Below are 23,484 nucleotides of genomic sequence, written 5' to 3' on the forward strand. Positions count from 1 at the left end.
ATGGTAAAATTCTATAAAATTAAAAAAAAAATTACATAAAAAGTTTATAATTATTTTGAACTACAGGGTTACTTGGCTGTCCCTAAGCCCCCCTTAAATCCAACCCTGCATTCAACGTGAGGAATTGTAGTTTAAGGTTTTGCTAACTGTGATTATCCAGAGGTGTTTTACCAGGTTGGATTCTAGATGGTACAATGGGCTCGATGTGATGATACTGCAGAATTTATGTGGGTGTTTCTTTTGTTGTTGTTCATCTTTTTAGCATTAGCAGTTTGATTGGTGTAATAAACCTTTTTTTTTTTAATCAGGGGTGTAAACGGTCTGATACGGATCAGATAGTGGTCAAATCGTATATTTATCCGTTATAATTTTTCGGATACGGATACGAATACGAATAGTCTCGGATACGGATCGGATATTAAATGCTACGGATACGGATCGGATACGGATCGGATATGAATATAACATCTAAATATAATTTTTTCATTCATAAATTATATCTAATATTTTTCATAATAACTTTGTTGGTTACAAAATATATATTATATTATCAAAATATTCGTTACTAATCATGTCACAGTGTTATATTGTTCATCAAAATATATATGTATATGTAGTTTAATAAATTATTGGTATAAATATGCAATTTAATAAATCAATTTAAGAACATATAGTATATTTGTTATAGACGGTCGGATATGAATAGTTATGAATAGTTAAAAATCTTACCGTATCTTTATCCGCTATAATTTTTCGGATACGAATACGGATACGGATCAAATAATTTAAGTAATTTTTCGGATTTGAATCCGAACAAAATCAGATAATATCCGATCCGTTTACACCCGTAAGGGACACAGAAAGAGACGTTTCGTATCATCACGGTAATTAAGTTTTCGAATGAAATAGATCTGCAAAGTACAATAAAACCAAAAGAAATTGAAATTCTAAACATGTCAATACAAAGTACTTTTTATAATTGAATCAATCATTAATTATGATTAAATTTGATCATTTAGCTAAAATTAATTTATTTTTTAATAATAAGTATTGGATTTAATATATAATTAATTACATTATTATGTGTTCGGATATAAAAATGTATACATATTTTTTAAATGTTAATATTTATTAAAATTTGAAAGTTAATTTTTTTTCTAAAATATATTTTTATTTTCGAAGTCTAAAATGTACTCATATTTATGTATAAAAACTAAAAAGTACAATTTTTTGGAATTGACCCTCGATTGTTCATCGTATCGAGTTCGTTGGATCTTCATGTGATGCAACGGCAGCTGGTGTATCAAAATTTGGAAAGGATAGAAAAACAAAACCGCTTATCGCATGGTGTTTGAGCACTATAATGGGGTAAATATTTTAACAGAGCGTTTTTGACTTCATGCAGCGCATTAACTATATACGTACAGCGATGTTTTGTTACTATAGTCCGTGCGCTGCATGAAGCCAATACTGATCTGTTAAAATCATTACCCTTATAATGTGTGCTAGAGCCTCCTAGTCTTCTACTACGAGTACGACTACCATTAATTAATAATTATTTATCATTTAGCTTTGCTTAGGTTAATTATCTTTTTCTATGATGAATTGACGACAGATAATTAACAAAAATATATATTATTAAGAGGAACAAACTGACTCCTGAAGTTTTCGTAAGAAATTAACATGTCCAAATTGAAAAAAAAAAAAAAAAAAAAAAAACCCACCGTGCAATACTTTCGAGAGAAAGAAAAATGGATAATTAAAAATTGATGGATATCATAAAGATTGTAAGCAAGATGATAAATATGATCTCTATAGCAATTAAAGATGTTCAATGATATGTTCGTGATTTAAAATAAACTGAAATTAGTGAAAAAATATTTTTTTTTGGCACAGATATAAACTGAATCATTTGAATAAATATATCAACAAAGTTCTTGCTAAATAAATTTGTATATACCAGTGTTGTAAAAAAATGTCCGTTTAGTCCGATTAATCGGTCATTTAGTCGTTGGCGGCAACCAAACCGTCATGAATTTTTCCGACTAATTGGTCTATTATTTTTAATTATGATCGATTATTTTCAATTATGATCGATTATTTTCAATTATTCCCGATTAATTACTTGGCGGTACCTTGTCCGTCCGATAACCGCATACCGTTATTTACAACACTGGTATATACATATACATAAAGTTTAAAACCAAATCACAATAAACCACATATTGAAATTGAACAAATATAAAAGCATAAATATAAACAATAAAATTATTTGATTTTTTTTCAAAACAAGCCCATAGGAACCCAAACGGCCACACCAGACTCATGCGCTTCTCCAAATTATTGTTCTAAATCTAAACCACCACTGAAATTTGACCATATTAAATCTCCACGCTGTAGTTTTGTTATGTTAGATTTATTAAATGCTACGCCGGTTATGGGAAACTCAAATTTAAAATTCAACCCGTTATGAATAGATGCCAACCCATTAAGAAAATGTGCATTGATTTTATATAAATCATGCATATCATTCTCTCTCTCTCTAAAATAAAAATCCGAAATAGAGACTGTCAAGAAAGAGAGGAAAACACTCTGTTAATACTAGAAGGTTTTAGGTCGTGGAAAACGCAAGGCTTCCGACCGGCTTCGGTTTGTGATTTCTTGCAGAACCAGTGATACTGCTACACTCACAACATCCGTTTCCGCACGAAGATTAACGGAATAATTTGTAAGTTCTATCCGTTAATTAACAGGTTGCAATAAATTTAAATTTCTAAAGAAAAAAAATATCCGAATTTTTAAAATTGAGTATATACCTATTTATTTTTATCAGTGTGTGTGCTTGAACCATATCCAGATCCTCTAGTGTCCAAATTTATATACAAGCAAGTATTCATTGAATTTTGAATCCAAATTTGGATATGTCCGGCTACCCGATCTTACTTCAACCAAGACAGGGACAGAAACAGAGCGGATGCAAACTGATAGTGATAAAATCATATCCTTATCCATATTTATTTTTTTTATTTTTTAGATACCGGATACGGAGAGGATATCTAACTGATACGAATACAGATACAGATAACAGTCCGAATCAGATATTTATTAAAATAATATAAAAAATATTAAAAAAAATAATATTTGTAATATTTATCTAATTAAAATGGTGAATAACATAAATTTTTCATAATATATATTAAATATATAGTATATCTCTATTATTCAAATACGGATTATTGAAACATAAAATCATATCAGTATCCTTATCCACACAGATATTCAGATATCGAATATCCACATCTAAGTTTTTGAATACGGATCGAATATTATCCATACTGTTTCCACCCCTAAACCAAGATCAACGGGAGGATGCTATAAGGGTGTACTCCATATGGGAGACGCAGAGGAAGAGAAACGATAAATTTACTGTACAGATGTGAGAGCTTGCGAAATCATGACTAACCAGACAAGCTCACATGCTTCAGAAGAGGAGAATCAAAGAGGAGTAGAGAGGAGTGAGTATTGTTCGTTCGAAGGAGAGTGTCACGTTAATTTTAGCAAAATTTGTCACCTTTGAATCGGAGTGTAAATTTTAAGTCTGAATATTTTAGATATAATAAAAAAATTACATGACACTTGAATAAAATGAATCCTTGAACTGTACCTAATCACTCTAGTAGGAAGATGAGATACAAAAATAAAGGGATAACTATTTTTTGCTCACTCTCACGAAAGATAAAAAAGTTATTTTTTATTCTTATTTTTCATTCTTCTACCAATCATAACATCCAATTCAAAATTCTTGATAGAATAGTATATTGACATGTCATATTGATACACTAAAGATTCGGTACACTGTACCTAAAATATACTCTTCTCCCTATGTAAGTGTACATTGTTCCGGACGTTTATTCCCACATTGGAACCTTGTGCTGGATTTCTCTTTATCAAGCCTTTTAAATGGCTTTCCCGGTTTCTAATAATGTGAAACATTTAAGACATGAATAAATAAGGTTTGGATGAGTTAGGGAACTTCTGTCCGTTACTCTGTTTACATCATAATTAAGGTACTTTTCTAATTTTTTACTATATTATTTCCTCTTCTACCTTTCTGCTTTAATTAATGAGAAAATGTTTCTGTCTACTGAGTTTTATCCACTATCTGTCCACAGCGTTATCCGGTTTTCACTTTCTAACGGTTTAACTTGTATTTAAACATATCCCAAACGACCGAACCTTCCGAATTTTATTTTTCAAATTTCCGATCAGATTTCCTTTTTTGAATTTCTCTCTCTTTCTTATCGGAAAGCAGATGAATCGTCGCGGCCGAATTGGCGAACCCGTTGATACTCTGCAATCTCGACCATCGTCATCCATCTGCTGCTCTACCTTCATCTCCTTTTGTTTTCTCTGCTTTTCATCGCCGCAGGGATTACACTAACTCCGCTTCTTCACCGTCGATCTGGTAATATCAGGTATAACTTCTTCCAATTCTCCTTTTCATTGAGGTTCCCCTATTTTTTGTGAAGGAAGCGAATCGATTCAAGAGAATCGGTGATTCTTTTCTTTTACATTCGGTTTCCTAGCCTTTAGTGTTAATAGAATTTGATTGTTCGTTCCCGAACTGAACGGATTCAGTTACTCAGTGGAAATACCCATGCAAACTCAAAAGGCCTCCCCTCTCAGGAACTCCTAGACGATCTGTGCAGGTATATTGTACCTACTTTTTCTTTTCTATCTGTTTGATTACTTTTTTTTTATATCTTTTCTATCTGTGCAGGAACTCCTAGACAGAACCTTCCGAATTTTATTTTTCAAATTTTCGATCAGATGTCCGATCAGATTTTCGATCTGGATCGGTCGCGACGGCAACGAAATCGTAATTGTTGTTTTATTTGTATTTACCTTCTCTGATCTGTTAATTTTACTGTATTGCCCCGTTAATTTTACAGTATTCATCTGTCGTTTTACAGTATTCATCTTGTGAAAATCTGGAGGAAATAGATGATAGAGAGGCGATATGGAGTATTAATCTGTTAATTTTACAGTATTTCCTTGTTAATTTTACAGTATTCATCTTGTCATTTTACAGTATTCATCTTGTAGAAATCTGGAAGAAAGAGATGATAGAGAGGCGATATGGAGTATTGATCTGTTAATTTTATAGTATTGCCCCGTTAATTTTACAGTATTCATCTTGTCATTTTATAGTATTCATCTTGTGAAAATCTGGAGGAAAGAGATGATAGAAAGACGATATGGAGTATTGATTTGTTAATTTTATAGTATTTATCTTGTAATTTTACAGTATTCATCTTGTAATTTTACAGTATTCATCTTGTGAAAATCTGGAAGAAAAAGATGATAGAAAGGCTTCTTACTCATCCGAACAATATTCAATTGAAAATTCTACTGTATACAAGATTCAATTTTACAGTTCTGCTGATTCAATTTTACAGTATACAAGATTCAATTGTAAATTTTACTGTGTAGAAGATTCAATTTTACAGTATACAAGATTCAATTGAAAATTTTACAGTATACAAGATTCAATTTTACAGTATACAAGATTCAATTTTACAGTATACAATATTCAATTTTACAGTATACAATATTCAATTTTACAGTATACAATATTCAATTTTACAGTATACAAGATTCAACCCAGTGTTAATAACCGCTAATAACTAACTCTAACTGCCAATAACTTCCTATAACTGTAAGTTTGAAAGTACATTTATTTTGTCATGTTGTGCAAGTTGCACTCTTTTTCTAACTATCATGGGACCACTTCAAATAGTTGCTGGATGTTTTGTGATTAAGTGATATATTTTATGTGATATATTGTATAATTATACAGCATGTAGAAGTAATTTTACAGTATTCGCGCAAGTCAAAGCTGTGGACAAATGGTGGACAAAAGGCTGTGGACAATTAGACGCCTCCTAAATGAAAAATCTTAGTGATATAAGGTCTCTTACCTTTCAAGTTTTGAATTGTTCAATATCATTTGAGAATACACCTTGAACACAAATCGTTACAAATCGAAATTATTTAATGAATTACAAAAGAAAATTTTAAATGGCATGAATAATCTCGAGTTTTATATTAAGAATATGTACACGTCTGTCGGCAATGAAATTTATTGCCACTTTAATTCCTTGATAATAAAATAAAATAATTGAGCGAAAACGCTGTGCATGTCCGTTAGCATATTGTACAACAAAGGGTTGTCCAAATCAAACCGAAAGGGCAGTTGACCCTTGCTTTCTGAATTTTCCTCTTATCCTCATGGAATCTTTTACGAGGTTATACCTTCGTTTTACTTGTATTTGCACCGCAAGGAGAACTTCATTCATTGGAAATATACAATTAGGTGAGGACTAAATTGGGTATTTGCTGCCGACTTTGACTCCTTGAGACTACCGAAATTTTTATTAATAGGAAATATAATAAATAAATATCCAAATTGAAGAACGCTTTTGGATTTTTTTGAGATATAGGGAAAACGCGATGATTAATCACGGCCTCTGGCCGTTATGGTTTATCACGGACAGGATTAGCGATGTTAATCACCGTACTTATTAATTAACTAAAAAAAAAAAAAAAAAAATAATCCTGGCCGTGATTGATAATCACAGACAGAAATTGCCTCTGAAGTAACATCATTTGCCTATAGTTTGCTTGGCCGTGATTGATAGTCACAGACATTTTTTTTTTTTTTTTTTTTTAAGTTAATATGTGTAATCATCGCGTTTTCCCTATATCTCGAAAAAATCCAAAAACGTTCTTCAATTTGGATATTTATTTATTATATTTCCTATTAATAAAAATTTCGGCTTGAGACTATCCATCTGACAAAATGGGGGTAAATCATAAATCATAAATCACCAAAATCGAAAAGATTGGCTTCAAAGGAACCAAAATTAATGCATTCACCAATTGGATAAGTAACCTTGCCGTGTTGTTCGGCAATGACTTTCTTAAGTATTTTTAAAGTTAAAAGAGTTTTATTTAGCTTTTTTAGTCGCTTAATCATGTCAAATGTTGATTTTTTTAGTACTGTTTAAGACAATCTCATTTAGTTTTTTTTATCCGGATCTTAATTCTCTGCCTCTTCTTCAAGGCACCTCTTATTTCTTTAACTTTATTTAGCTATCTTAATCCCTGCCCATTTATTTAGCTTATTGAACAGCTCCTTCTTAGCACGGATTAATATTTAATCTTCCATGTGTTGCTGAACAGTCTCTACGTGTGAATGATTTCTCTTTCCATAAGAATCGATTTTTTTTTCTGTTACCATCTTTTTAAAGATAATAAACATAATTAATATGGTTTTTTTTTTTTTTTGCCAGTAACGCAGTTAATAGTTGCACATCATTTAGAACAAGTACGTAACTATTAGCTACGCACCTAATTAAGTTAGTCACTCAGTTCATTTGATGAAAAATATTAAGTGCGCAGCTATTAGCTGCGTTCCTGCTCTGAGTGGTGTGCAGCTATTAACTGCATCCCTGGTAAAATAAAAAAAGAATTCAGAACTCATGTTAATTATGTTCATTACTTTTTAAAAAATGGTAACTAATTAAAAAAATTCGGCCATAATAATGTATCTGACTTGTCCATGCTAAAAAGTCAATTTAAATGTTTAAAATTAGATAATTTTGCATCCAACTTGTACAAACTAATTTTGAGGGAAACAAATACAATAAGACCAACCATAATTTTAGAAAATTTTGTCTGAGTCTGTGGTGCTACAATAGAAGCTGATTTCACCTCATTCATAGAATTGCACAACCGTGCAAGAAAAAAAAATAATCCTTCAAAGCATTTGATTTTGATTAAAACTAAATTAATGGCTGCATCACAAAGTGATGCAGCATTGCAAGGGGTGCGGTTCATTCCTATTCATCTCATAGATTGATTGAAAAACATTGCTACCTCTCATAGATTGAAGAAAAAGGTTCATCTGCTATTCATCTCTTCTGATTGTTCGCCTAAAAATTAGGTACTAAATTAACATTTAAATTTTTTTATTTGAATGATGAGTTGTTGGATTTTTTTAATTATTTTATTTTTAATTGCCATTCTTACAGTATATTTTTTTTAAGTAGCAATTGTTATATGTTTTATTAGAAAACAACCAAATGGCAATTATTTTATGCTGTTATTAATTTTCATCAACATTTTAACAAAACCAAAATGATTCATAATTATAACATAATGTAAAATAAAAGCCGATGAAAATACAAAATATGCATTAGAATTTTTTTTTGTTAGTTTTGTATGATATAGAGTTGAAATATGGTTTCAAATTTACAAGTTTTGCTCGTGACAGAGAACATTACTAATGTAAAAGTATCAAATGCTTCTCAAAAATAATATATGATAGTTCGTCGAAAAAAGGAACTAAATATAGATAAATGCCAAACTTTGTTGTTTACTCTGCATGCTCAAGCCTCCTCTCAGAGACGGAGTCAAATTTTCAAGTTATAGAGGTCAAATACGAATAAAGATCATTTATATAAAATTTTTATACTGCGAATAGAGATCAATTTTACAGTACTCATAGCATTTTGCTCTAAAATATACAGGGCCGATCCTGAAGATTTCGGGACTCGGGGCGAGAAAAAAATTTGTGGTCTTAATATAAATAATTTCTTTTATTAATATGTCAATAGATCATACAAAATACGGGGGACATAAAACCAATATCCCTCAAAATAAAACACATACAATGAGTCAATAATTAACATACCCATATCATGCTTCATTTTCAGACACATTTGTTGTTTCTTAATTTACCTCATTTTGATTTTAAGATATATTTCTTGTTTCTTCATGCATCTCACTTTCAACTTGATTTTCCAAAGACTCATTTTGTGGTTTAATTTATTTCCAAAGTTTTTGAATATAACTTTTTTGTGGTTTTAGTTTTTCTTCTGTCTCTCTCTTTTTATTTCTTTTTTCGCTACCTGATGCATATTTTCTAGGAATCATTATTTTAAATTAAAAAATAAAACAAAGTTATAGAATGATAAAACCTAGGTAATGAGGCAGAGCAGTCCAATTTAGAGGTCGCGGTCCGTCGCCTTGCCTCACCCAGTTTAGTTGTTGTTGTGCCGCACTGCTGCCACTGTCGCGTCGTGCCGTATCGCTGCCATTGCTCATGAGAAAAACAAGATTTCTTAATTTTTTTTCTCCCTCGTTTACTCGTTTATTGATTTATAGAGAAGAAACGATGAAACTAGATTTTTCAATTTTCTAGGTTTTTAATTTTTTGAGCCCTATTGGCTGTCACTGTTGAAGAATTGGTAGGTTTTAAAAATGAAAAAACTTTGAACAAATGGTAAAATGAAAAACGAAAAAAAGGAATGATTAAAACCTTTCCTTTTAGCAAAGAAACAAAAAAAAATAGGAATATTGTTTTGTCCTATCGGCTGTCCGTGAAAGGAATATTAATATATCTTTCTAGTTTGCGATTTTGAACAAGAGAGAGTGAATAAGTAAATTAAATACAATCGTATCAATCAAGGAATATTAATACACATACATGTACTCATACTCATGTTTTGGGACTCTTTAGAAATTTGAGGCCCAGGGTGCCCTGGGTCAGGGCCGGCAATGACTATATAAAAAACATGAATAATTGTAAATTTTTCTAAAATAAATGGAGATTTAATTAATCTCCATTTACTTAAAGTAAACTCTCCTTCAAAATTTTTTTGTCTTTCCCCTTCGCAAAAAATAAAAATAAAAAATAGGTAAATTCATACGATCATACTTGTTGGTTAAATAGTACATATTTAATATTTTGGTTATGTTTTTTTCTCGTTCAGTCAAAAATTTCCTCAAAACTCATCTACAAAGTCTTCGCAACCGTTATTAGGGGTGCAAACGGATCGGATAGTGGTAAAATCATATCCGTATTTGTTTTTATTTTCCGGATACGGATACGGATCGGATATTAGGCGGATACGGATACGGATCGGATATTAATCGGATATGGATACGGATATCCGTTTTTTTATAATAGTGAATAACATAAAAAAATTTCATAATTCATATTAAATTATATAATATATATCTACTATTCGGATACGGATAATTAAAATTCAAAACCATATCCGTATCCGTATCCGCACGGATATTCGAATATCGGATATCCGTATTAAATTTTCGGATACGGAGTCGGATACGGTCGAATAATATCCAACCCGTTTGCACCCCTAACCGTTACTATTTATCCACAACCGTATAGCTACGCAAATTGATATTGTTGGCTAAACAGTATTTTTTTTTTTTTTGTGCTGTCTTAATATTTTCTCAAAGTCGTCTATTTATCCACAACCGTCCGATTTGTCATAATAAATCTCACTTCCCTGCCGTCCGATCCGGGCTCCATTTTCTGTTCTTCTTTATTTTGCAAACAATCCGTGCTTCAACGGATGAGTATAGTAGAGGAAAACCAACGTGGCGGTCATCTAACAATGTAGAATTTTCCTACGTCCGTTCTTGAAACACCGACCCTTAAGAGTGGCTAAATTCACGTTGAATCTCAGCACCCTGTCCAGCCAAGATTCGGACGCGTACCTGACGGAACAGGACACATGACATTCTGACGTGTCCCACAAGCCGAGCCGACCTGATAAAACCGACCTATGCAATCTCAAAACAAACTATTCCTCCTCTAGATTTATATGAGAAGAGATCAACGCAAGGGAGTTCGGAAAGAGAGAGAAAGCGATCGTCTCTCTCTCCCTCTTAGATCGAGGGAAATCGAGATTTCGCGCTCTCTCTCTTTCCCCAAATCTCTTTTCGAATCATCGAGGTGAGAATTGCTTTCTTTTTATTGAGACTTGTAGATTCATAAGATCGTTTGAGTGATGGATGGATTAGTTTCGTTGATTTTTTGTTCTCCCTTGCAGTTTCGCCCGCCTAAATTTCATTTTTGTGTGACTATTCTTGATATTTGTAATTGCTCCTGTTTTCAGTTTTTGTGGTAAATGATTAGTATGCGTCAATACAAGCATAGAACTCTCGGCTTTAGATATTTTCGGAGGTCGTCCTGGGATGGTTTTCTTGTAATTGCTTTCAAACAAACCATGGAGATTGAATTAGCAGGACTTGGTTTTCATTTGGTAGATACGACCAGTATGGGAACATTACATGTTCAATTTGGACTTATTATTTTACTTTGGTAATAAGAATTGAAGCATATTTTATGAATTAATGAATAAAACGGATGATAATTCAAGAGCTTCAGGCTTCATGTGTTTGCTTTATTTGAGGATTTGGATTATTGAATTAGGGGACTGAAAAACATATTTGGAGATTTGAGGCTATATGAGCTCAATGTGGGGACTGTGCTTTAAACTTTCTACTTGGTCTTGGATTGTGGCTAAGGACCTGTATTAGTCCCAATAGGGCTCTGTAGGATATATATAAATGGGGCAGGAGTCTGTACTTTTGCTTCTTTACAACCATCAAGTTATTATAGCACCTGGGATCTCCTAGGGGTAGAGCCTAGGAAAAATGTTGGAAACTATTAATGCTTGTTATTGGTTCTGTCTACAAAAGAAATTGCCTACCCATATTGGGGCCTTTTTCGAAACAAAATAAATAAATAAATAAAGAGTGCCATTTGGAGGGGCTAAAACACATATTTTTTTTAGATTTAAATTGTATGATGAATTTCTGATTATTGGAATTGCAGGGATGTCGGTTCAGCAAGAAGAGAGTTTACCTCCCCCTCCAAGGTCTCCGACAGCTATTCTGTCGGATGTCCAGTTGAGAATTGTTACTGGAGGGAAGCCTGCTGCTAATGGCATTGCTGTCAGACACAACCCCACAAGCAATGGTCAGAATTGTTTTGTTTCTTTTTGTGGTGTGCATGCGTGTGCATTTGTGTGGTGGTCTTTCCATCATTCTAGGGTTACACTGATGGTATTCCATACATGTTAGATTTACCAATTAGTGTATGTTATTTATTATGCTTTTTGTATATGTACTGGGGTTAACTAATTACCTGTCACATAGGGTAAAACTTACAAGTGTACTGTGTTGGTATTGGCTGCTATGAATGATGTACAAATCCAAGATAGCTTGCAGCTGGATTCTGTGACCCAAATAACTTTCATAAAACAAGGCCTGTTCGCAAATTGCATGTCATAGTAATAAAAATGTCCTGACCTATTAGTTGTGATGGTTGTTATACCTAATTACTACAAACGCTCTTCAATAATAATTTTACTAGAGCAGTCAATGGTGGACGAATTGAAGGCAGAAATAAATCTGGGGATAAGGATTTGATTTTTTTTGTAAACAATGTACTCAGAATTTGTTAAACCTAACAACAATAAAAAAACTTCCATATGTTTCTGCCTGTTGGGGCAATTTCTCGTTAAACCATCAGTGTTGCGCAGTTTTTGGTTGCGGAAACTAATTGATGAAATGCTCTGTTAATTGTTAAAACATTGAAGACTTACCATATGATTCTTTTGACAGATGTGTCTAATTATACTAATGGAACTGTGGGTGGGGCCACTGAGGTACAAACCTTTTTTTCCATGCAAAAAATACAGTGAAAACAGTAATTCATTTTAATTGATTTATAACAAGTATGTTGTTCTCAGGTTGAAAGTGCTATCTACTCTTCTCCATCCTGCGATGATTACAAGAGAAACATGGCAACAATCATCTCCGAGTATTTTTCGACTGGTGATGTTCAGTTGGCTGCCTCTGAGCTGGTCGACCTTGGAGTAGAAGAGCACCACCATTACTTTGTCAAAAAGGTGGTTTCCATGTCAATGGATCGGCATGACAAGGAAAAAGAGATGGCCTCAGTTCTTCTCTCCTTCCTCTACAACGACACACTACCCCCCTCTCACATTAAGTTAGGGTTCATGAACCTTTTAGAATCCGCAGAGGACCTGTCTGTGGATATACCTAATGCTGTTGATTTGCTGGCAATTTTTATTGCACGTGCAGTGGTCGATGAAATTCTCCCTCCTGTTTATCTTGCTCGGGCTAGAGACTCTCTCTGTGGCAACTCAAAAGGCTTTGAGGCTTTGCAAGTGGCAGAAAAGAGTTACCTCTCGGTGCCACATCATGCAGAAGTAATTGCCGGTAAGTGGGGTGGCTCAACCCAAACTGGAGTAGAGGAGGTCAAGAAGAAGATCTCAGATTTATTGAGTGAACTAACTGAAGGTGGAGATGTGGCAGAAGCTTGCAGATGTGTGAGGGAATTAGGGCTACCTTTTTATCACCATGAAGTGGTGAAGCGAGCCGTAACCCTAGCAGTGGAGAAACCGCAAACAGAGGCACTAATCTTAAAACTTCTTGAGAAATCAGTGCAAGATTGTTTGATTAGTACTAGTCAAATGGCAAAGGGATTTTCTCGTCTTAGTGAAAATTTGGATGATTTAACTCTGGATGTCCCTTCAGCTAAAAGCACTTTTGAACATCTTTTACAAAAAGCACGTGCTGCTGGCTGGATCGAAAATGTTAACCCTAACTCTAATGGTTCAGATGGGAGTTCTAAAGAAGAGAAGATCACATTGAAAAGGTACAAGGAAGAGTGCGTGAAGATAATAAAAGAGTACTTCCTCTCTGACGATGTGCCAGAGCTGATTAGAAGCCTGGAAGAGTTGCGGGCCCCCTTGTACAAACCCATTTTTCTCAAGAGGCTCATAACAATAGCTATGGATAGGAAGGACAGAGAGAAGGAGATGGCATCAGTGCTTCTCTCCTCTTTAAGCATGGAGTTGTTCTCCTCTGAGGATATAGTGAAAGGATTTGTAATGCTGCTGAGGTCGGTTGAAGACACCTCACTGGACATATTAGATGCTCCCAAACAACTAGCTCTTTTTCTGGCTAGGGCTGTCATTGATGAGGTACTGGTTCCTCTAAACCTACATGAAATAAGCAAAAAACTTCAACCTAATAGTATCGGTTCTGAAACGGTGCATATGGCACGTATGCTGCTATCAGCTCGCCATGCTGGTGAACGTATTCTGAGGTGCTGGGGTGGTGGTACCGGTTGGCAAGTGGAAGATTCTAAAGACAAAGTATCGAAGCTTCTAGAAGAGTATGCTGCTGGAGGCGATTTGGGAGAAGCGTGTTGGTGTATTCGTGATATAGCCAGGCCGTTTTTTAACCATGAGGTGGTAAAGAAGGCTCTAGTAATGGCAATGGAGAAGAAAGTTGATGGCTTGATGCTGGATTTGTTAGAAGAGTGTTTTGACCAGGGGTTAATTACTATTAACCAGATGAGCAATGGGTTTTCTAGGGTTAGGGAGTCCCTTGAGGACTTGAGTTTAGATGTGCCTAATGCTGTTGAGAAGTATGGAGAGTATATGGAGTATGCAGTGAAGCACAATTGGGTTTTGCCTTCTTCCATAGATGCTGCTACATGCGTTGCATGAATTTGTTTCTTTGCTTGTTTGTTGATATAATCGATAACAATTTGTAGTTTTCAAGCTTTGGTTAATCGGTCTCGAAAGAATGTTATTTTCTTCTCTTTTGTTCATTTAGTTTTGCGGCCTTCCATCCTGGAGCTGTCTATCTATTTTGTTGATATTTATGATTTTTATCTAATAATTTTCTGTTTTCTAGTAGCAATTACTGTTCTCTCTTGTTAGAAGATTCAGGCATTTATATTTTCCTTTAAGATTTCTCTTGAATTTATCTGTCACGTATATTAGGTTTTTTAACAATTTTTTTTATCAATATTTTGTTTTCAGCACTTGCCACCGCCTTGGTCCTTGAATATTTCTGTGCAGTAGTTAACGGAGGGCCCCCACACTAATGGGTACTTCAAATTAAGCATGCTAACTAACGTGATAAACGATTTTATCAGGTCACTTTCAATACTCGTACGATGTTACACTAGTTGAACGATGACTCCAAACAACTTGAGAAAAGAAGCTTTTCGGAGTTACAAAGAAAATATTCTAACTATTATTGCAGCATTTGACCGAGTTCAGAATTCGTAGAAAAAGTTGCTCAAAATCTAAAAAGTTACAGGGCTAAATACAGAATGTATGGTACACTAAGGGCCATTGAATAGGTCAAGCACACGAAATACCAACTTATAATTACATTTCTGTTGTTGTGCCATCGAAATTTTGGATTCAGTCCGCAGCACTTGGGATTTATGAATAACTTCACTCTAGCACATCGGTGCAGGATGGACGCAATTAGTACAATCTTGCTGGATATACAATTACAGAAGGTTGATTGCACCATAAACCAACAGCTGCGAAGAGCAAAAGAGTAAGCAGATTTAAAATGGCAACAGTAGTATTAAAAGGTTGAATGCTTTTGAAAATGGTTTAAATAGAAGTAAAATTTACTTTCATGAAGGAGAGCTCACCTTTCAAATGGGGTATTTGGGTGTTCTCCAACACAGCATTGAGCCAATTCTGGAGTTCTTCATTGATCTGCACAACAAAAAACATGTTAGTATCTCACAAGGCACAGTAAAACTTTTGTTTGATATTCTATTCATCTCATGCCTGCATGAAAGAGAAAATCTTTGCATAATAATAGTAAACTCAAAGCACTTACAAATTCTCTTCTCTTGAACTGAGAGTGGCTTGTGAGTTTGACCCGTAACAATCTGTATAAGTAGGATCATAGGCATAGAAATATGTCTCATAATCCTTTTTGGATACTGCAAGCCCCACCTTACCCTGATTTTGTATCCTCAAGAGCTTTCTCGTTCTTGCAAAACAGCTTGGCTGGAAATCTGGTTCTTTAATATGTGTGCCATATTGACCATCCTCACTCATAGCCTTTGACCTACTGCTGTTATATTCATTTTGTAGCATGAATCTTTTCGGCATCGCATCAGATTCGGAATGAGTAGATGTTACTGTAACTGCCCTTTGGGTATCATCCTCACTTGCACTTGCGGGGCCCAGTTTTATGACTTGAGGTCTTGGTTCAATGAGTTTGGATAAGTCATCTATGTCGGTTAGACCTGAATCTGATAGGTCCTGCTGACGGCCTGAGCAGCTCAATAGGCTGAATGATTGTTTCTTTGATTTTGCATCATGACTTACTGGAAGTGAACTAACAAGTTTTAACCTAACTTCTACATCACAACCGAGCTCATGTTGGAGGGAGGTTGAGATTATATTCTGTATTTTCTCGGCTTTAGATAGGAGATCTGGGTGCCCAAATCCGACTTCTGCTATAGCCAGTTCTGCATTTCAGAATATTTAAAATTATCAACACAAATAATCTTTTATCTATATTGAAGTCATAAGAATCACTTGTCCCCAGGTATCTCTGTCTTCTAATCTTTTGTTATAATTATAATATAAAATGACCAGATAGACATGATCAAACCCCTCAACAAAACTTGAAATAAACCTGACTGAAATCCGACAAGACACGACCCCTACTGTATATAGGTCAAGTGCCTAAATATAACTTTAAAAGCCAAATCCAATATTTGCACAAACCAAAAGGCACCAGACCATATAAACCCAAAGTAATATGCTCATCTCTGATTTAAAGAAGTGTTTAAATAGGCTCACCTTCAGTTACATGAACAGAAGAAAGGTATCCTTCTTTCCTCAGAAAATTTTTAATCGACTTTGATTGGCACTTCCCCACAGCTCTCCTCCATATATTCTCTAACTTCAGCCGCCGGCATCGCCTCTCTGAGCAGTTTGATTTGTCGTGGGAACATGCATAGCATACTGAACCACTCAAATTGTCCCTCAAAACCCATTCATCTGTTTATTAATAGAATCTTATTAAGACATTAATTATAGTGACTACATACATCTCTGATCATGAAGTACTTTCTATTTTATTCTGTAAATAGTGGCTGTTGGGGTGACAGTCTCTAAATCTTTTAATATATTCTAATTATCGACAAGAAAATCAGTCTTAATTGTAAATTTATCTATGATAAATTGGATCTTTGATGCTTTAACTAGAAGCGGTATAATTTAATAACATATGAGAGGCATGATTATTTATAAACCTGCTTTTGTATTCTGAAATTTATAAAGAAAGTCATTTTAATTCATTTTATTCATGCACAATTGCAAAGACAATTAAAAATGAACCTACATAAAATAAGGTCATGTGTAATTTCCCTGCATTAACCCTGGGTCATTCAATAATAGACCAGTCAATGATTACCTCTGGAATAGCTGGCTCTTGATTGCATGTCATTTGATTCAAGGAGAGAGGATTCGACAGAGCCAAACTGAAGAAGAGCAACAGTGACCCAAGTTGACTGGTTTTTCGATGCTCTCAGATGCTTCTCAGCTTCAGATAATATTTTCAGCGCATGACTCAGTCTCCTCATTCCTGTTTCTGCCACTACAGCAGTGGGGGGAGGGAAGAGGGGGCGCTATGTTATTATACAAAGAAGTATGGACTTGATCATTTTAGTACTAGCTGGTAAGAAAGATATCTATCTCTTTTCTACGCTCAAATTGGACACCCGAATATATGATTAAGGCTCAATTAATCAAGAATACGTGTTCAAGGACCAACTCATTATATATTAGGGAGACTCCTGCAAAAAGAAGAGATATTGGAGAGAACTTTAAATAAATAGGAACGTACATGCATATCTTCCAAAAAAATTCTTGCTTATGTCGGAGAGTCCAGACTGACACCTTCCTGAGAGAATATCCATGATGAGATTGGCCAGTTGAGATACCAACTGGAGAGGATCGACTGATGATGACATCAGCTCCCTTGCTCTTCGGACTGTGTTAGTTGTGTCAGATGAAAGTGCCAGGTCAAGCAGCTCAATCAAGTCATCATCAGAAACAGATCCATTCTAAAAAAAATGGAGAAGGCATTAATGTATTTTATGTGCAAATTACTAGATGGTTATTTCTTTTTTCTTTTTTAGTTTTCATTATGCAATCTCATGCCTGAAACTTGGAATTGTAAGAATAATATTGATGAAGTATCAATATGGATGAAAAAAAGGATAAAGAAATATGAGGTCAATTGGATATGACAAGGCATAAGGTATGATACCAGGAGATATCTATGCTGACCACGTTTCAAACTATCAGTTTTATTTTATTTTTTGTCATTTTCTTTGTTCGATATGTTCATACCGATAATTAGTGGAAAAAATAAAATTTGCAATCAAATTTTTAGTTCCACATTAACTAATTGATACCCAATGAATAAATTTACTTTTAGGTGGCATCTCAGTTAATTATTCTAATAAAGTGCTTGATGGAATTTAAATAAAATGAACTCACAAGTTCATTCACAAGAGTAACAGTTATTCGCTTCCCAAGCAAACCAAGCTGATCAAGCATTGTCTCTGCATCTCTAAGCGACCCATTTGACTTCCCAGCAATCAACTGAATTGCATCATTCTCAAATTCCAACCCTTCCTCCACACATATCCTCTGCAACCTATACAATATGTCTGCCGGCTTTATTTTAGGAAAGTGGTATTTTTGACAATGCGACAGGTAAGATCTTGGTACAGCCTCTATGTCAGAGGTAACCATGATATATACCGAGTGCCGATATGGTTCATCAAGACTCTTTAAAATAGCCGACCATGCCTCGTCCCGCAAAACATGACACTCATCAATTATGAAAACCCTAAAGCGAGATGAGTATGGTACCAGTGAGGAACTCGCCACAAGGGCCTTGATCTTACTGGAACGCTCTATTTTTGAGCCATCAATTTCCTTCACGTCCCGGCTCTTACCTGATTGCATGAGAACACACTCTCTACAAAAACCACACGGTCTCTGATCCTCTAGAGAGAGACAATTCAGAGAGGCTGCAAAAATTCGTGCAGCAGAGGTCTTACCAGTACCACGGGGCCCGTGAAACAGATACATTGGTGCAACTTTTCCCTTACAAGAAGCATACAGAAGAGATTGAGATACAACATTCAGGCCAATTAGATCATTAAATGTTTTCGGCCTGAATTTCTGGCTCAAACTACGAGGTGTTCCGGAAAATGAGGTTACATCCTTGAATGTCACCTCAGTTCCGATAGGTGTACTGTCAGTACTCAACAGAGGCCTCTCTAGGTCCTCACTGTCAGAGTATGGATTCATGTCACGGTATCTTGAACCAACAGACCAACAATAACTTATGCCACACCCACTGAAATTTGAACCCGCTAAATCATTCGACCTCATCCGTGTACCGTCTGTACCATTAGTGCGAGCTTCACTTACTGATATGCACGGGCTTCCAGCCCGACTCATGGCTGCTGATGCCTTGAGAAAATTGGGGTAGCTTAATTTCTTCTTAGAAGGTGTGCCCTTACCGCTCGTACACTTTCCAGGTACGTCAGGTTGCGGTTCTTTGTACGAGTTCGCATACTCTTCCGCATGATTAGCTGCACTATTATTGGTACCGCGCACACAAGCAGAGTCGAGTGACTTGCGTGGCCGTACCTTGTGTACCAATTTAGGTCTATTTTGGTTTAAGCCCCTGATTTTAACCACATTTGCCTTTCTATGGTAACTAGTTCTATGGACAGTTATTGTGTTGTTTTCGGATTCAATGTGGCCTCCATTTGTGTGCTGATTTGCAGCTTTTGTTAGGTCTAGTATGACGCCGTTAATGGAGTTGGTCTCCCAATATGCATTTTCGGCAGTATTTGCAAACTTGCTTAGAGAATAGGTAGATGGGTCACGTAGGGATCTAACCCGTTTGAGTTGAACTAGGGTTTTTGTGAGAGGAGACTCAACTGAATTGCGCCTTGCATCGCTCATTTTTGCTTATTCAAAAGTTTCCGGACAAACTACTTATTTGACCATGATCCACCTGAAATCAATAATTTTAATAATGTCAAATATTCTCCAACATTGTAAAGGCCACCTTGATTTTTATCTTGATTGGAAAAAAAAAAAAAACTATATGATGGCCATGAAATTGGTCCCTGGTGCTTGTACTAAATTGCATCCTCTGTTGAGTGTCATATCAAATGAAGCTAGTTAAAAAACAATAAGAAACAGAAACTAAAACAGAACAGAAAAACCAGGAGCAAATGAGTAGAAAAGTAAAATAAAATAAAAAAAATGCTATCATGGCAGGACTGGTGATTCTAGTATAACCGGTTCTTTCCAGTGATGGAGAGTAGAGTAAGGGAGGGAATGGAAAGAAAAAAAAAATTCCATCAAATCATGTTTGGTTGACAAAATTAGATGGGAGGTGAAGGCACAGGAGGTGAAAGGGATAACATTGTATTATTATAATTAATAGAATCGGTTTTTCTTTCAATTTAGAATGTAACGGATGAAAAAAAAAATTATTGCAAATATTTTTAGAAAATAGCACAATCCTATATCTTATATAATTCTCATACAAGTTTTTTGTCACAACCCTACAATAACCCTACAATAGCTATCGAATTTTTCATTAACCTTCTAAATTTTAATCAACCAAATAAAAAATAAGATGAAAAGAAAAATTAAATTTATTTTCTCTCATTAATTATTCAAACACGAAGAGATTAAATATATTAATCCTCATTTCTATTCCATTTCATTCCCTTCTAATATTCTTCACCTCCATTCCTTCCTTACTCTCCATCCAAACAGGGTGTTAAGAAAGTAAAGAGCAAAAATCTTTTGATTATCGGAAAGGTGATAAACGAGGAAATGCATCAAGTACCTACCAAACCTACTATCAGTCTATTACAAAGAAGAAGCACAAGTTAAATAACAAAGCAAAAATATAATTTTTAAATGGTATTCCTTTTAAAAAATTACTTTTTACAGTCATTTTGAGGTCAAGCCGTAAAGCTCAGAAAGTTTTTTTTTTTAAAAAAAAATCCAAAAGGAAATAAAATAAGTGTCCCAAGTGTGCAAAAACAAAAAGGCTACTACCTGCCTGATCTTCCTCCTATTAGAAAGACAAATTGTTTCTTTTTAAAAAAATAATAAAAACTAGAAGGTTACCAAAAAATAAAGATAAACTCCCCAAAGCCCCAAGACACGCGCATAGAGAAGCCAGAGAAAGCCATGGCGGAATGTACCATTGATTTCACATCAATATTATGAATAATTTTTTTTAAAAAAAAAGCAATAGAGAGAGAGAGAGAGAGATGATGCTAGCTACGAGAAAAAATAATGATGATGAAAATGAAATGCATTCACAATGTACTTCAAATACAACAATAGATTCTCACTTACCTCGTTTCTCTCTCGACAAGAGCAAAATGGTTATGAAAAGCGAAGCACATTTGCAACAAAGATGCCATAAGGTACATTGGAATAACGGTCTGATTCACCCGTAAAAGAAACTAAAGAGAAAATAACTAATGGCGAATGAGAGCAAGTGGCACTCACCAGTCACCAGTCACCAGGAACAGTGTAGAGATTGGCACCAAGTGCCATTCAAATCAGAAAGCCCTAATTACTTCAGATTGGAACCGAAGGGGATGGGCAACCTGTTGTTTTGGTTAAGCCAGGTTAGAAGTTAGAACAGACTTCAACGGAATGGTAAAACCGTAAATGTTTGGAAAAGCGGGACCCATTGTTTACTACAATGCACTGGAGAAAGTGATGAGTGTGTGTGGTTTCCGAGGGATTCTCATTCTGCCACCTCTGAAGTCGGAAAACAATTATTCACCTACAATTTTTACGAGGTTTTACCCGACGGCATTTACACGTGCTTCCACAACGGTGGAATTAGAAAGAAATTCAGTACGGTAAAAATAAAGCTGTTCACTGTCAAACAGAAATTAAGTTAATCTTAATTTTGAAACAGCTCTATGGCTGAAAGAGATGGGAGCCAATAAAAATTTACTGGACAAAGAAGGGAGCAAATAGAAATTGAAAATTTTGTCAGGATAGTTTCAAAAAACATTTGCGTAATAAGCAAACTTGCTAAATTAGTAATGGGTTAGCAGCGCTGAAATTAAAAAAGCAATCAAAATAAAATCTCTGTTGTAGATGCTCTTATTGTTATGCTTTTATATAGCTTGAGAATTTATATGAAAGAAATGAATATTACATTTGACCATTAGAGAATAGAGAATATAATGTAAACTGATTTTAAATTTAAAATTATCAATAAAGTAGTTAGATTTTTAATTATTAAAATTATTATAACTTTAAAATTTAATAGCTGAAGTCTGATACTCTCACATAGTATATGGATTTTAATGAAATCAGTAGAATAATTTTACTTATGTTAGAAATAATAATTTAATAGCTGAATATTGTGTATGTTATATACAAAAATATGCGTAAAATTTAAAAGTTAAGTAGTCAATATAGAGGTATAAACGGAGCAAATTCGAGCAGATAATGCTAATATCAAATCTATATTCACATTTCAATTAGCGAATACGAATACAGATAAGGATAGTAAACGTATGTCAAAATGTAAAATCAAATTCACCTTAAACGGATATGTATACAAAATGTATAATCCATGAATACAGATTCAATTGCTAATATGAAACAAATAATTGTCGGATAATTGAGTCATATAGATTTTGGAGTCAAAAGGTTTGAGGCCAATTCGAAATAGAAACCTTTTTTTTTTTTTAAATAGTGGTATTTTACCACCGATTTCATTGAAATCAAGAATCATAGCATATTTGACCTAGTACTTAAAATTAGTACCAATATCAAATATGTCAAGTCTTTACAGCTGTTCAAAACATAAGCAAAAATAATAGAAAGAAGAAAAAAAAAAAAAACCAAACAACTTATCATGACCACAACACAAGAAGGCAACAATCCTAAGAAAACACAAAAAACATCATAATATGCATAAAACTAAGTACTACAAATCTAATAAGTCTTCATCCTCTTCTTCGACGCCAAACATTGGAAATGGGGGGTTGCCACCCCCAGAAACCTGCACCAGGATGCCCAAAGTTTGGGTCGTGTCTGAGCTTTTTCCCTCCTCCAGCAGAAGGAGATCTGGAAGGTTCTTAACATCAAAAGGCAATATAAGATTTAATTTAAAGAATGAATCATCATTTCTAGATTTACACCAAAATTGAGTCAAAGCTATAATCTTAGTACCAATAACCTTAATAGAATAAGGGAAACTAACATTAAAACATAATCTATTGTGTTCTAACCAAATAGTCCAAAGAACAGCACCGCGTAATAATTCAATTAATAATCTATCTTTTAAAGGAATAGAAGCATCCAATCATCCATAAATCCTCCAAAGTGTGACAATCATACTAAAGTTATTATAATCTGCTATCCAGTTCCAGATTAAGCTAATGAAAGAACATTGAACGAAAAGATGCTCTGTACTCTCTATTTGATCACAAAACATACATTTCGTATCTCCTTGCCAACCTTTATTTACTAAGTTAGTTTTGGTCAAAATCTTGTCTTTTCGCACAAGCCACAAAAATATTTTAATTTTTAATGGAATATGAGATTTCCATATAGTGTTATATTCATAATTAGGCATGCCCCCATATTCTAACCATTTATAAAAGGAATGAACAGTGAAGTTATCATCGGTGGACCATCTCCA

The 23,484-nt window shown here is 34.4% G+C and overlaps 2 protein-coding genes across 8 annotated transcripts; one reads left to right on the plus strand and one right to left on the minus strand.

The window, feature by feature from the left end:
* The first annotated feature begins 10,541 nt into the window (after positions 1-10,541).
* On the plus strand, positions 10,542-14,622 carry LOC144566241 (MA3 DOMAIN-CONTAINING TRANSLATION REGULATORY FACTOR 1-like). 5 transcript variants are annotated; one of them, XM_078316209.1, is made up of 4 exons: positions 10,542-10,831; positions 11,717-11,860; positions 12,508-12,551; positions 12,636-14,622. In XM_078316209.1, the coding sequence occupies exons 2-4, from the start codon at positions 11,719-11,721 to the stop codon at positions 14,424-14,426; spliced, it is 1,977 nt and encodes a 658-aa protein (XP_078172335.1). In that variant the 5' UTR covers positions 10,542-10,831; positions 11,717-11,718; the 3' UTR covers positions 14,427-14,622. The 5 variants fall into 5 exon arrangements, with proteins under 5 accessions (XP_078172335.1, XP_078172337.1, XP_078172336.1 ...); XM_078316210.1 differs by having other exon boundaries at positions 10,675-10,831; positions 10,929-11,860; XM_078316211.1 differs by lacking the exon at positions 12,508-12,551 and having other exon boundaries at positions 10,674-10,831.
* A 316-nt stretch (positions 14,623-14,938) lies between these two features.
* On the minus strand, positions 14,939-21,445 carry LOC144566242 (AAA-type ATPase family protein). 3 transcript variants are annotated; one of them, XR_013515164.1, is made up of 8 exons: positions 18,255-19,742; positions 17,596-17,815; positions 17,164-17,346; positions 16,548-16,748; positions 15,571-16,210; positions 15,377-15,443; positions 15,180-15,259; positions 14,939-15,147 (listed from the first exon to the last, which is right to left on the minus strand). XR_013515164.1 is itself a non-coding variant. In XM_078316214.1 (8 exons), exons 2-7 carry the CDS (start codon positions 19,740-19,742, stop codon positions 15,380-15,382), a joined length of 2,796 nt encoding a protein of 931 aa, XP_078172340.1. In that variant the 5' UTR covers positions 19,743-19,794; positions 21,328-21,445; the 3' UTR covers positions 14,939-15,259; positions 15,377-15,379. The 3 variants fall into 3 exon arrangements, 1 of the variants encoding a protein (XP_078172340.1); XR_013515163.1 differs by having other exon boundaries at positions 14,939-15,133; positions 15,167-15,259; XM_078316214.1 differs by adding an exon at positions 21,328-21,445 and having other exon boundaries at positions 14,939-15,259; positions 18,255-19,794.
* Between the last annotated feature and the right edge of the window lie 2,039 nt (positions 21,446-23,484).

Source organism: Carex rostrata, chromosome 15 (assembly GCF_964058835.1).
Source record: "Carex rostrata chromosome 15, lpCarRost1.2, whole genome shotgun sequence".
NCBI lineage: Eukaryota > Viridiplantae > Streptophyta > Magnoliopsida > Poales > Cyperaceae > Carex > Carex rostrata.

Bases quoted from the DNA above. Each gene is read 5' to 3' on its own strand.
- LOC144566241 (XM_078316209.1), top strand. From the start codon at position 11,719: ATGTCGGTTCAGCAAGAAGAGAGTTTACCTCCCCCTCCAAGGTCTCCG. The intron at 11,861-12,507 runs GTCAGAATTGTT...TTCTTTTGACAG, and splicing joins ACACAACCCCACAAGCAATG to ATGTGTCTAATTATACTAAT. The intron at 12,552-12,635 runs GTACAAACCTTT...TGTTGTTCTCAG, and splicing joins CTGTGGGTGGGGCCACTGAG to GTTGAAAGTGCTATCTACTC.
- LOC144566242 (XM_078316214.1), bottom strand. From the start codon at position 19,742: ATGAGCGATGCAAGGCGCAATTCAGTTGAGTCTCCTCTCACAAAAACC. The intron at 16,749-17,163 runs GTAATCATTGAC...ATTAATAAACAG, and splicing joins AAGAGCCAGCTATTCCAGAG to ATGAATGGGTTTTGAGGGAC. The intron at 16,211-16,547 runs GTGAGCCTATTT...TCTGAAATGCAG, and splicing joins TTCTGTTCATGTAACTGAAG to AACTGGCTATAGCAGAAGTC.